This window comes from Salmo trutta, chromosome 24, assembly GCF_901001165.1.
Source record: "Salmo trutta chromosome 24, fSalTru1.1, whole genome shotgun sequence".
Lineage (NCBI taxonomy): Eukaryota > Metazoa > Chordata > Actinopteri > Salmoniformes > Salmonidae > Salmo > Salmo trutta.
In genome coordinates this window covers 28,968,540-28,982,503 of record NC_042980.1, presented here as the reverse complement: position 1 = coordinate 28,982,503, position 13,964 = coordinate 28,968,540, and the positions used below count along the sequence as shown (strand labels likewise).

Genomic DNA, 13,964 nt, shown 5'->3' with positions numbered 1-13,964 from the left:
GGCCTATTGTGTACGTTGGCAATGGGCCGCGCGGTGCATTCTGGGTGCTTGTCGGACAATTGGAGCTCTCCTTTCAGGAGTGAATGGGAGTCAATTGGGCGCTAGTTTAAAAACCTAACATTACTATGAATTTCGTGAACATGAAGTACACAATTACACATCTTTTGGAGATTAACTTGTTCTCTGTAATATCGTATAGCTTTGGAATCGTGACATTACGTACTTCCGAGGAAAATAAGCAGGTTTATTGACTCATACGTGATTTTGAGAACGGATTGCGTGACGATTAAATTAGCAACCGCGTGACACAGAATGACAACGTAAACGTGATTGGTCGACAGTTTGCTGGGCGGGATGTTATTGGCCATTCGTTTCTATCTCCTCCTGTCTTTAATATCTCTGGTGAAACTAGTCTATGCGCACGCATGCGCACATGAACAGACGACTGCGTTCAGTTTTGGTGTACAATAATATTGCATCTGTCTGGTAAAACCCTTGGCACAAGATTATGAGGGTTATTACACGTCAAAGTAGGGGGAGGCATTTACATTTCCCTTTCTCTCGCTTTCTCTGACTGCTTGCATCACCGCAAGGCGCTACAGAGGGTAGTGCGTAGTACGGCCCAGTACATCACTAGGGCCAAGCTTCCTGCCATCCAGGATCTCTATACCCTGTGGTGTCAAAGGCCCTAAAAATGGTCAAAGACTCCAGCCACCCTAGTCATAGACTGTTCTCTCTGCTACCGCACGGCAAGCGACGTCGGAGCAAAGTCTAGGTCCAAAAGGCTCCTTAACAGCTTCTAACCGCATGCCATTAGACTGCTGAATAATTAATCAAATGGATACCCAGACTATTTGAATTCACCCCCTTTTTACACTGCTGCTACTCACTGTTTATTATCTATGCATAGTCACTTTACCCCTACCTACATGTACATATTACCTCAATTTACTAAGACTAACCTTTACCCCAGCAAATTGACTCGGGACCGGTACCCCCTGTATATACTGTAGGCTCGTTATTGTTATTTTATTGTGTTACTTTTTTTCGTACTTAAATACAAATATATATTAACATTTAGCAAATATTTTCTTACAAAAAATTGTTGGCTAAGGGCTTGCAAGTAAGCATTTGACATGTTGTATTCGGTGCATGTGACAAATACAATTAGATTGTAATTTCCATGCTCTCTCTCTCTCAGTTCAGATGGGTTCACCATGATACCACCCATTGAATCACGAAGGAGTAAACTACACATGAGTAAGTATCGTTGTAGCGACCCTGGTATATTGACTCTGCCACTTGAGCACGCTTTTGTGGCACAATCCATTTCTGCGGGTCAGTTCGAGGTGCACTCCCTGCCTGTTTTATTACATTAGCATTGATATATCTCTCCATCCCTCCCTCAATCCCTCTATTCCTCCCTCCCTTCCATCTACCCCTCCCTCCAGTAATAGTATATATTAGTAATATACTATATATTGTATTACAAACTGGGTGGTTCGAGCCCTGAATGCTGATTGGCTGACAGCCGTGGTATATCAGACCATATAGCATAGGTATGACACAACATTTGTTTTTACTCTTATTATGTTGGTAACCAGTTTATAATAGCAATAAGACACCTCGGTAGTTTGTGGTATATGGCCAATATACCACGGCCGCGTTGCGTCGTGCCTAAGAACAACCCTTAGCCATTGTATATTGGCCATATACCACACCCCCTCGTGCCTTTTGCTGAAATATACTTGGAATGTAAAATGCCAACATGTCACCATTCTCTCTTAAACTGCAGTGGCTCAGAAAGAAGAGGAGGATTTACAGAGATGGAAGGAAGCAAACAGACCTGGTCCTGTCCAGCTGGCACCAGAGAGGCTAGGTACACACACACACACACACACACACACACACACACACACACACACACACACACACACACACACACACACACACACACACACACACACACACACACACACACACACACACACACACACACCCACACACACACTAATAATATTATCTTCTAATGCATGTATCTTTGTAAGGTGGTGCTGTGTCATTGGCTGAGGCCAGAGAGAGGCAGCTGTTGGAGTTACGCCGATCTAAACTGCAGAAACAGGTATTCCATCATTACATTTTACAATAAATATTTATTTAAACCTTTATGGCCCGTATCCCAGCATGGCATTTAAAACCCTCACATTCTGTTAATTTCTTGATGATGCCTTCTAAATAGCCCTTGACAGACAGTGTGAGTAAGTTGTCTACTTGTGTTGTGTGTGTGAAGCTGAGAAAAGAGGAGATGGACCGGCAACGGAAACAGGCTGAGGAAGAGGAGAATGACAGGATGAAGGCTAAACAGCGGGAGAAGGTAAGAGAGGGATGGAAAGGGTGTCAGCACTGTACGAATACATCACTTACTTACTATTAATGTCACTGTATTGTTACATAACATATACTGTAGGTATACAGAAGGTATTGTTTCTCTCTATAATACCATTTAATTCCAACAGATGTCACTGCAGACAACTGGCAGGTACAGTAAAACAATCCTAGATGTGGTGATTGAAGGAGAGGGAGAGCGAGAGAGAAAGAGAGGAAAATAGACAGAGAGAAAGAAACATATCCACACCCATCATTAAGGAGACAATAGTTTCCTGACTGATTGATGAGTGTTGGTGTTTCCAGGAACCACAGGCTGCAGCAGATAGAGCTGTTAGACATGTTGGAGTCCATATCTGGCTGGCCTTCTCTGAGTGGTGAATACAGACACAGATGTCTTACCAGTGGTTCATGAAGGACACCAGAGCAGTGGTTACAGAACCTTTAACGAGCTGTCACCTTAATAACATTTCAAGCACTGTCTTGTGACCCACCTAATGAAGCTGACCATGTTTCTCTCCACAACCTAGTCCTTGGTTGTAACCTGAGAGGGAATGGTTACGACAAGTCACTACTAATTAGTAACAAGTCACTGATGTGCTCAATATGTTACAGGCTGAGAGACTGGAGGAGAGGAGAGGACAGGAGGAGAGGCAGAGGAGAGAAGTTCTCCAACAGGACCACCTCAGGTCAGCACTTTGAACTTGTGAATAAACAAGGTGTTTCTGTAGCAGACATCAGAGGAGATGGAGGCGTTTACCCTCACATCCGTCACTGAACCATGTAAACCCTTCTCCTCACCTGAAGTAACATACCGTATCATTACAGGTGGAGGAGAGTCAAAAACTGAAGGAGAATGCAGAACCCTTGCACTTTAATGGATGTTTATGTACAGAGTGTTATGTGCAGGAATCTCTTCACCAAAGCATAATAATATTAACACTGGTCCAAACCCTTAGCCCTTAAGCACCCCACAGAATTATTGTGTTATTGGAACCCTGACTACTTTCCAACCCCTCTGGAGGAAAAGGTCTGTTTGATGTCACACCACTGGCACCAGCCTAACAACAACAAACATGACACAACACACTAGGAGAACTGTAGGGAAGGAAAAATACAGACAGACAGACAGACAGACAGAGAGCATGTTGGAGTCAGGGGTAGAGAGAGGAGAGGCAGTTACAGAGTACAGATGACAGGGCTAGAAATGGGACTGAGACGGGGACAGGACAGTTAGGACAGAGGACTGAGACAGAGGACAGGAAAGAGGATGAAGACAGTAGGAGTCAGACCAGGACAAACAGACTAGGTGACTCCTCTGTGAAACAGCATCTTGCTGTGGGGAGAATCAGGAGTGTCTGCAGAAAACATTAACACCACTGTGTGTGTGTGTGTGTGTGTGTGTGTGTGTGTGTGTGTGTGTGTGTGTGTGTGTGTGTGTGTGTGTGTGTGTGTGTGTGTGTGTGATCTGCAGGAAGACAAAGCAGTTCCTTCAGAGGGTGGAGAGGTCAGATGCAGCTCCAGTGGCAGTGACTAGTGCCTCACACACATCACCCTGGGTAGGACTATGTGTGTATCCTAGACAGGGCCCTGGGTCCAGAACTCTCAGAGCTGTGGCTGTGAGGTCAGGGGTAATTCACACCAATGGATCCATCTTTGTATACGATCTGCTTTCATTGACCGGGGTGGAGTGGGGATAAACTCAGCCCCAGAAATGTTGGTCCAGCCCAGCCCGGGGAGAGGACTCAGCCCCTTAATATTATCCTCTGGTCAGAGCTAGTGGACACTGTGTGTGTGTGTGTGTGTGTGTGTGTGTGTGTGTGTGTGTGTGTGTGTGTGTGTGTGAGAGAGAGCCTGTGCACAGAGAGACTTTAGAGGGTATGATTGGATTTAAGTAAGTGTAAATAAATACTCACTAGAAGTTTCACTCTCTCTCTCTCTCTCTCTCTCTCTCTCTCTCTCTGTCTCTCTCTCTTTGTCTCTCTCTCTTTGTCTCTCTCTCTCTGTCTCTCTCTGTCTCTCTCTGTCTCTGTCTCTCTCTGTCTCTCACTCAATCTCTCTCTCTCTCTTTCTTTACCCTCGCTTTCCTTCTCCATCTCTTTCTCTCTCTATCCCCCTCTCCTCATAATTTGATGGTTAAAGGAAGGGAGTTGGTGGGGTGAGGCTCACAGAGTTCACATAAATTACGGATAGAGAGAGAGAGAGAGAGAGAGAGATAGAGAGAGAGAGAGAGAGAGAGAGAGATGGATAGAGAGAGAGATGGATAGAGAGAGAGAGAGAGCGATGGATAGAGAGAGAGATAGACAGAGAGAGAGACAGAGATAGACAGAGAGAGAGAGATAGACAGAGAGAGAGAGAGAACTGGATAGAGAGAGAGAGAGAAAGAGAGAGAGAGAGCGATGGATAGAGAGAGAGAGAGAAAGAGAGAGAGCGATGGATAGAGAGAGAGAGAAAGAGGGAGAGAGAGGGGGGGGGGAGTTCACTGCCGACAGACCAAGGGTGGAATAACCTGCGTAGTTCTGGTGAAAGTACCTGGAAGAAAGCCAGGCTGTCAGCCAATGAGATGCCAGGAAGACCTGCCAATCACAGAGGTCATCTTTGCTATGTCATCCAGGTCGCTATGTCAACCAGCTCCAGAAGAACCAATCAATCTACCTGGAGAGGAAGGAGAAATAGACCACAAGCCATCATAGCTTAATGTGTGTAATATACTATTGTTTGTACGTAGTGCTAATAATAGTAGTGTTGATGTCTCATCTCAGCTCTAGGCTGGTCTCAGTGGTGTCGTGTCTGGTGATGCTGCAGACAGCAGACAGGGGAGAGCAGGAAGGAAGTTTCTCAGGGTTTGACTATGTGTGTGTTAGGGAAGGGTTTCATACTGTACCGACTGACAACAGTATTATGTGTCAACTGACATCTTTATTCGAATTGCACACACAGCTGTGGTAGACAGACAGATAGACAGAGGAAATGTTTTCTTGTGTGCCTTTTCTCATTGTTGTGCAAGTTTATCTAGTTTCCCTTATTTCTCACCTTATTGGGAGAATTAGCAATGCCAGGAGTGATAGAGAAGGAGAGAGAGAGGGTGAGGAGAGGGAGAGAGAGAGGGCGAGGAAAGGGAGAGAGAGGCTGAAGAGAGGGAGGGAAAGAGAGAAATAGAGGGAGAGAGAGTGAGGAGAGGGAGAGAGAGAGGGCGAGGAAAGGGAGAGAGAGGCTGAAGAGAGGGAGGGAAAGAGAGAAATAGAGGGAGAGAGAGTGAGGAGAGGGAGAAAGAGAGAGAGGGTAAGGAGAGAGAGAGAGAGGAGAGGGAGAGAGTGAAAAGAGAGCGAGAGAGGGAGAAGAGAGAGAGGAGAGTGAGAGAGGGAGAAGAGAGAGAGGGTAAGGAGAGGGAGAGAGGGCGAGGAAAGGGAGAGAGAGGCTGAAGAGAGGGAGAGAGAGGGTACGGAGAGGGAGAGGGAGAAGGAGAAGAGAGCAAGAGAGCAAGAGAGACGGTGATGATAGGGTGAGAGAGAGGGTGAGGAGAGGGAGAAGAGAGCAAGAGAGAGGGTGAGGATAGGGAGAGAGAGAGGGTGAGGAGAGCGAGAGTGAGGGTGAGGAGAGAGAGAGGGAGAGGAGAGAGAGAGGGAGAGAGAGCGATGGGAAGAGTGCTGCATGCAAAGATGTGGAAACAGGAATAGAGAAATAGAGAGAGTGATAGCAGAAGAGAGAAAGGGATTGCTATCGCTGACAGGCAGTGACTGTAGGAGAACCCAAAAGGATAGAAACATCACATGACAATACCTGTCATCCCTGTGGAGACAGACATACACAGAGTAATGTGTGTAGCGGTATGCCTCTCCAGTTTCCTTAGAGATCCTACGTTCTATTCATATATTTTCTGCTTGTTTTCTCTGAAAACATGGTAGTGAAGGAGTGTCAGGATGTCTGTGTTCCTGCTTTACTCTCTACTGACCTGGTCCTCTGGAGGTGCTCCAGACTGCAGTACTGGATCCGTCCAAGCTAAACCAACGTCACAGACCCAGTGATCAAAGCCGCCGAACAGGAGGGGGGAGAGCAACGGGAAGAAGGGGGGAGAGAGGGGAAGAGAGTGTGGTTGATGTGGTCTCTACTGGGGTACTGGGGAATTTGTTGTTCTTTCAGAGATGGTTCCTTAAGGGACGATTAATATTCCTTATATCCTCTGTTTGTGTGGGGGAGTGTGCGTGCACGTGTGTGTGTCTGTGTGAGTTTTGTGTGCACTCCCTACTCTCCTCAGTCGGAGGATACAGAAAAGAGAAAGAGAAAAGGCCTGACACCAGAAAAACAACATCCTGTCTGTCTGTCTGTCTGTCTGTCTGTCTGTCTGTCTGTCTGTCTGTCTGTCTGTCTGTCTGTCTGTCTCCTGCAGGCCAGAGCCCAGGAATACAGGGCAGAGAGGAGAGAGGAGGAGAACACAGCTCTACAGCTGAAGAAGGAGGAACAGAGGATGAAGGTATCCTGTCAAATATACAACCATTGCTAACAAATGTTATCGGTATATGAAGCCCAAGCAGGAATGAAAGTACAGTTCAGTTATCGGGGCAGTATTAATCCATGTTCTTCCCCTCAGAGTGAGGCTTTGGAGGAGAAAGAGAATGATCAAGAGGAGGAGAGGAGGAGAGAATTGAGAAGGTGTGCACATTTTTACAACAATGTTCAAACCTAATTGTCATTTTTTAATATTGAGTGATCTGTTTAGACATTGTTCCCTTATTTATTTTGCTCCAGTAGCTGGTTGGACGGCCTGTAATCTATTGATATTTCTAGTCTCTTTTTAAGAGTTGTAAATATATTATTATCCCTGTAAAGGAGATGTTGCTTGCAGCATTAAAAACATTAGCAAAGAAACATACCGAATGCCTTCTAAAGAAACACAGACATTTTATAACACACAAATGATTATGTCTGGTGGCAGGGGGAGATCAGCTTTCCTCGACCGACTGCAGGGTGGGGCCACAGAGGTTGCAGGGGGGCAGGTTGAGCTACAGCGCCCTCCTGTGGCAATGGAGGAGGACAGAAAAGACTGGCAGACCCATAGCCAGACCTCCCGACCACAAGACACCTTTACATCCCTGGAGCCTGACCCAGAACACAGCACCTCAGAGTGGCGAGAGGAGACCAGTAAGACACACACGGATGCACATACACACTGGGTACCGTTAATTACAATGTGTCAGTAAGGGAGGGAAATTCTGGTGTCTCTGAGCCAAGCTGTCAAGTAGAAAGGAAAAGCTCCTCAGTGTGATGGTGTCAGAGAGAGAGTCGTGAATGACTTCACGGCTCTCACCTCACTTGCCATGGGCCACTTTGACCACTGCCCCCTATCTACAAAAAAAGGCAATAATACAGTGTAGTGTAAATACAATTCCAAAATAATTTATGAATCAATGTGTCAGAGACATTCCAGTGGTCAGGGCTTGAAAGACTTCTTAGAGATGCTTCTGACATTATTTCATTTTCCTGGTGCCAAGGTGTGTGTGTGTGTGTGTGTGTGTGTGCAGAAGACTAAAGCCTTTAAATGAACCCATCAATGGCAACAGCCATTGCCAAAGCCCACATAGCAGCAGCAGGACAGGAGGAGATGTTCTGTTGACTAGAGTTTCCTCATAACAAAGGTACACTTTGATTCCCTTCCCACGTTCCTGGGCTTCTGTAGCTGATGCCATCTGATGATTGAGCTTATTTCTGTTGGATTTCACTGTTCACATCAGGAACAGTTCACTTCTGGACCAGTTCACGTCAGGACCAGTTCACGTCAGGAACAGTTCACCTCAGGAACAGTTCACTTCAGGAACAGTTCACGTCAGGAACAGTTCACCTCAGGAACAGTTCACTTCAGGAACAGTTCACGTCAGGAACAGTTCACTTCAGGAACAGTTCACTTCAGGAACAGTTCACTTCAGGAACAGTTCACTTCAGGAACAGTTCACGTCAGGAACAGTTCACTGCAGGAACAGTTCACTTCAGGAACAGTTCACGTCAGGAACAGTTCACCTCAGGAACAGTTAACCTCAGGAACAGTTCACTTCAGGAACAGTTCACCTCAGGAACAGTTCACTTCAGGAACAGTTCACTTCAGGAACAGTTCACGTCAGGAACAGTTCACTGCAGGAACAGTTTACGTCAGGAACAGTTCACGTCAGGAACAGTTCACTTCAGGAACAGTTCACGTCAGGAACAGTTCACTGCAGGAACAGTTCACGTCAGGAACAGTTCACTTCAGGAACAGTTCACGTCAGGAACAGTTCACTGCAGGAACAGTTCACTTCAGGAACAGTTCACTTCAGGAACAGTTCACTGCAGGAACAGTTCACGTCAGGAACAGTTCACTGCAGGAACAGTTCACGTCAGGAACAGTTCACTTCAGGAACAGTTCACGTCAGGAACAGTTCACTGCAGGAACAGTTCACTGCAGGAACAGTTCACTTCAGGAACAGTTCACTTCAGGAACAGTTCACTTCAGGAACAGTTCACGTCAGGAACAGTTAACCTCAGGAACAGTTAACCTCAGGAACAGTTCACTTCAGGAACAGTTCACCTCAGGAACAGTTCACTTCAGGAACAGTTCACTTCAGGAACAGTTCACGTCAGGAACAGTTCACTGCAGGAACAGTTTACGTCAGGAACAGTTCACTTCAGGAACAGTTCACTTCAGGAACAGTTCACATCAGGAACAGTTCACTGCAGGAACAGTTCACGTCAGGAACAGTTCACTTCAGGAACAGTTCACTTCAGGAACAGTTCACGTCAGGAACAGTTCACGTCAGGAACAGTTCACTGCAGGAACAGTTCACTTCAGGAACAGTTCACTGCAGGAACAGTTCACGTCAGGAACAGTTCACTGCAGGAACAGTTCACGTCAGGAACAGTTCACTGCAGGAACAGTTCACGTCAGGAACAGTTCACTTCAGGAACAGTTCACTTCAGGAACAGTTCACTGCAGGAACAGTTCACTGCAGGAACAGTTCACTTCAGGAACAGTTCACGTCAGGAACAGTTCACTGCAGGAACAGTTCACTGCAGGAACAGTTCACTTCAGGAACAGTTCACTGCAGGAACAGTTCACTTCAGGAACAGTTCACTGCAGGAACAGTTCACGTCAGGAACAGTTCACTTCAGGAACAGTTCACTGCAGAAACAGTTCACGTCAGGAACAGTTCACTTCAGGAACAGTTCACTTCAGGAACAGTTCACTTCAGGAACAGTTCACGTCAGGAACAGTTCACTGCAGGAACAGTTCACGTCAGGAACAGTTCACTGCAGGAACAGTTCACTGCAGGAACAGTTCACTTCAGGAACAGTTCACTTCAGGAACAGTTCACGTCAGGAACAGTTCACTGCAGGAACAGTTCACTGCAGGAACAGTTCACGTCAGGAACAGTTCACTGCAGGAACAGTTCACGTCAGGAACAGTTCACTGCAGGAACAGTTCACTTCAGGAACAGTTCACTTCAGGAACTACTGCTACTTGTCATCACATCTGCAAAATACTTTTGCTCTCGCAGTCACATCGCACCCATGAAAACTTGCATTTGTTTGCCTAGGCTTTGCTCAGTGGGTTTCGCAGGAGACTTGGGTTTGAACCCAGCTGTCCTCAAAGTACACATCATTTTCTGCCTGTCAGTGCAGAGCTTTGCCTGGCCGCACTATCTCAGCCATCATCCCTGGGAAACCAGCGCCGTTCATCCTCTCTAACCAGTTAGCAGCAGCCTGTGTACTGGCTTGGATGGCTTGGATGGCTCAGTGGTTTGGAGCATGGGCCCAGGGTTGTGAGTTTGATGCCAGGGTTGTGGGTTTGTTGCCAGGGTTGTTGTTTCGATGCCAGGGTTGTGGGTTTGTTGCCAGGGTTGTGGGTTCGATGCCAGGGTTGTGGGTTTGTTGCCAGGGTTGTGGGTTCGATGCCAGGGTTGTGGGTTCGATGCCAGGGTTGTGGGTTCGTTGCCAGGGTTGTGGGTTTGTTGCTAGGGTTGTGGGTTCGATGCCAGGGTTGTGGGTTCGATGCCAGGGTTGTGGATTCGATGCCAGGGTTGTGGGTTCGATGCCAGGGTTGTGGGTTTGTTGCCAGGGTTGTGGGTTCGTTGCCAGGGTTGTGGGTTTGTTGCCAGGGTTGTGGGTTCGATGCCAGGGTTGTGGGTTCGATGCCAGGGTTGTGGGTTTGTTGCCAGGATTGTGGGTTCGATGCCAGGGTTGTGGGTTCGATGCCAGGGTTGTGGGTTTGTTGCCAGGGTTGTGGGTTCGATGCCAGGGTTGTGGGTTGATCCTGAAGACACCCGTCAACTTGGATCTGATAGCTGTTGTAAATGGCCATGTTCAGTGTGTGTGTGTGTGTGTGTGTGTGTGTGTGTGTGTGTGTGTGTGTGTGTGTGTATGTGATCAGGGCCTGTTATAGTGTGGTTAGTTGGAGGATCAGGTTGGATCAGAATGACTGTGGTGGAAGATCAGTGTTTCTTGTTTTTCTTTCTCACCATCTCTATCTATCTATATCTATCTATCTATCTATCTATCTATCTATCTATCTATCTATCTATCTATCTATCTATCATCTATCATCTATCTATCTATCTCTCTCTCTATCATCTATCAATCTATCAATCTATCTATCTATCTATCTATCTATCTATCTATCTATCTATCTATCTATCTCTCTATCTCTCTATCTCTCTATCTCTCTATCTATCTACCTATCTATCTATCTATCTATCTATCTATCTATCTATCTATCTATCTATCTATCTATCATCTATCTATCTATCTATCTACCTATCTATCTATCTATCTACCTATCTATCTATATCTATCTATCTATCTATCTATCTATCTATCTATCTCTCTCTCTATCATCTATCAATCTATCAATCTATCTATCTATCTATCTATCTCTCTATCTATCTCTCTATCTATCTATCTATCTATCTCTCTCTCTATCTATCTATCTATCTATCTATCTATCTATCTATCTATCTATCTATCTATCTATCTATCTATCTATCTATCTATCTATCTATCTATCTATCTATCTATCTATCTATCTCTCTCTCTCTCTCTATCATCTATCAATCTATCTATCTATCTATCTCTCTATCTATCTATCTATCTATCTATCTACCTACCTACCTACATTTACATTTACATTTTAGTCATTTAGCAGACACTCTTATCCAGAGCGACTTACAGTAGTGAATGCATCCATTTCATTTCATGCATTTTTTTTGTACCTACCTACGTACCTCCCTACCTCCCTCCCTCCCTCTCTCTCTCTCTCTCTCTCTCTCTCTCTCTCTTTCTTCTCCGCTCATCTGTCCTTCCTGGCTGAACCAGATGACCCAGCAGAGAGCATCATGGGAGTGTCCTCTCTGACTGCAGTGAATGGGCTTGGTCTGGGATGAGACTGTCATCCTAATGTCTTGTCTGACTGGGTGTGTGTGAACCTGCCTGCCTGTGTGTGTGTGTGTGTGTGTGTGTGTGTGTGTGTGTGTGTGCGTGTGCGTGTGTGTGTGGGATTGGATGAGGCTTTGGTGTTTAGAACACAAAGCAGAGCTCTGTGTCTGTCATCGTTTCTCATTACAAGGAACATTCATCCAAAATCAAAGTATTCAAAACGTTTCATAACTCATAAAGTGGTCTAAAGTCAAGTTTATATTCCACGGCATCTGTTGCACAGATCCAGCTGTATGCAGAAGAAATATACAGCTTTCATTTAGGGTTTGATAGGTCAGGATATGGTACCTCTGTCTCCATACCCCAGCGTTTAGATACAGATGTAGGATCTTAATTTGATCACTCTTTTGTTGCTGAAAATGTTCCTGCTGGAAATGCAGATGAGCTTTGTGATTTACATAAATTCACTGAAAACTCTCATTAACACACGGTTCTATTAACAGTATTGCACTTTTCATGTAGTCTACTTTTGGATGGCTAATAGCCTAACCACCTAATAGCCTAACAGCCTAATCAAGTAATATTATGTACAAAGCGTTCAAATCCTGTTGCTGCATGATTATTTTGCTGTGACAATATACATTTGAAATTAAGATCCTGCATCTGTATTCAGAACTAAAGGATCATACACTGTGTGTGGTATAAAACTCTATGAGAGCAGTTGTCTTGCTTTCCCAGGCTTGTCAAGAGACCGCAACAAAGGATTTCTTTGTTACCTAATATGACTGGAAAAATCATACATGTGGATAAATGTAAAATGTAACACTGTGTTTCTCTCCTGTAGATCCAGACTTTGAGTGGGTTGTGATGAAGCTTCAGAATAGCTTCCCGTTCTGTGAGAGACCCTTTCTGGAGGACATCGTCATTCAGTGTAACGGAGACTATCAACAGGCCTATGACTTACTTATCTAGTGTTGCAGAGACTACCAACAGGCATGTGTGTTAGTCTAATGACAACCCATGTGTATTAACTTTTAGTGCTGAATCTTCCTCATATCTTCGTCTTGTACTAATAATATTGTGAACCTTGAAAGTAATAGTACAATTGTGAAAATAATGATAATATTGTGAAACTTTACAATATCTATTAGATCAAGTAATGATACCATTGTGAAAGGTAATATCTTAGTAATAATAATAGAGTGAAACTACTTAATTTCTTCAGCACAAATTACTCAAATTGCTCCATTGTGTCTGGTATTGATTTAGGATGATGTGTTTTTTACAAATGAGTTGTAGGTCATTAGGATGAGTCAGCATCTTTATATCCATTTGGCTTTTAACAAGCTCATTGTGTTGTTATGGAAACATCTGTCCTGTTTTCTGTTTCTCTGTATAAAGGCTAATCACAATAACATGTTGGCTATCCATTACAACGGTTTCTCATCTGTAAGATGGACAACAATAGACCATCTCCCTTGGTGTGTCCTATTAGATAATATATTGGGTCTTTATGTTCTGTGTCACCTCTGGTTTCACTGAGATGTTTGACTTTTCACTTTGTATTCTTCAGATGTTTCCCTGATTGAATTAGTATTGTAATGTTTGGGTCAGCTATCCAGGGCTGTGTTCAATAAATCGTTGTTCAACACGATACTATGCATGGTTGAAGAAGCTTTGTCTTTGTCTTTCTATGATGCTGTACTTTGTAAGGGTACTTGCAAATAGGTCTTTGTCAGTTGACCCAAAATAGAACAACATAGAAGCCAGTGTTTGTAACAATAGGACACAAAGGTGATTAAAAAAAACAACACTTCCATTCATTATTTACTGGACAATAGCGATGTCATCCCCTTCTTATAAATGATCAGAACAAAGAACAGAGTGGTACTTTCACATGGCCCAGGGTTGTGTTACTGCCAACCAAAACCCCTCTCAGACATAATGGAAGTACTTATGGTAAATGTGACTCCACAAAGTCTTCAGAGATGACCTGGCGATCTTCCTGTTACCATCGCTCAACTGGGCCAGGTTGAGATACAGTAACTTAACAACCAACGTCATGCCTCTTCAGCTACACAGTGAGGATAGGAGTACACCTGAACACACCTGCCATAGCTAAAGCAGCTTGTGTGTGTGTGTGTGTGTATATATATATATATATATATATATATACTGCTCAA

The 13,964-nt window shown here is 44.6% G+C and overlaps 1 protein-coding gene across 1 annotated transcript in view; it reads left to right on the top strand.

Moving 5' to 3' along the window:
* Positions 1–13,452, top strand: part of epsti1 (epithelial stromal interaction 1) — a 14,878-nt gene extending 1,426 nt beyond the window's left edge. The window contains exons 2-11 of the mRNA XM_029711740.1: positions 1,202–1,260; positions 1,796–1,879; positions 2,049–2,122; positions 2,291–2,374; positions 3,001–3,074; positions 3,860–3,944; positions 6,773–6,856; positions 6,974–7,035; positions 7,319–7,524; positions 12,626–13,452. Coding sequence (XP_029567600.1) covers positions 1,202–1,260; positions 1,796–1,879; positions 2,049–2,122; positions 2,291–2,374; positions 3,001–3,074; positions 3,860–3,944; positions 6,773–6,856; positions 6,974–7,035; positions 7,319–7,524; positions 12,626–12,753 — 940 coding nt within the window. The 3' untranslated portion in view covers positions 12,754–13,452. The remainder of the gene's footprint in view (positions 1–1,201; positions 1,261–1,795; positions 1,880–2,048; positions 2,123–2,290; positions 2,375–3,000; positions 3,075–3,859; positions 3,945–6,772; positions 6,857–6,973; positions 7,036–7,318; positions 7,525–12,625) is intronic.
* Positions 13,453–13,964: the final 512 nt, after the last annotated feature.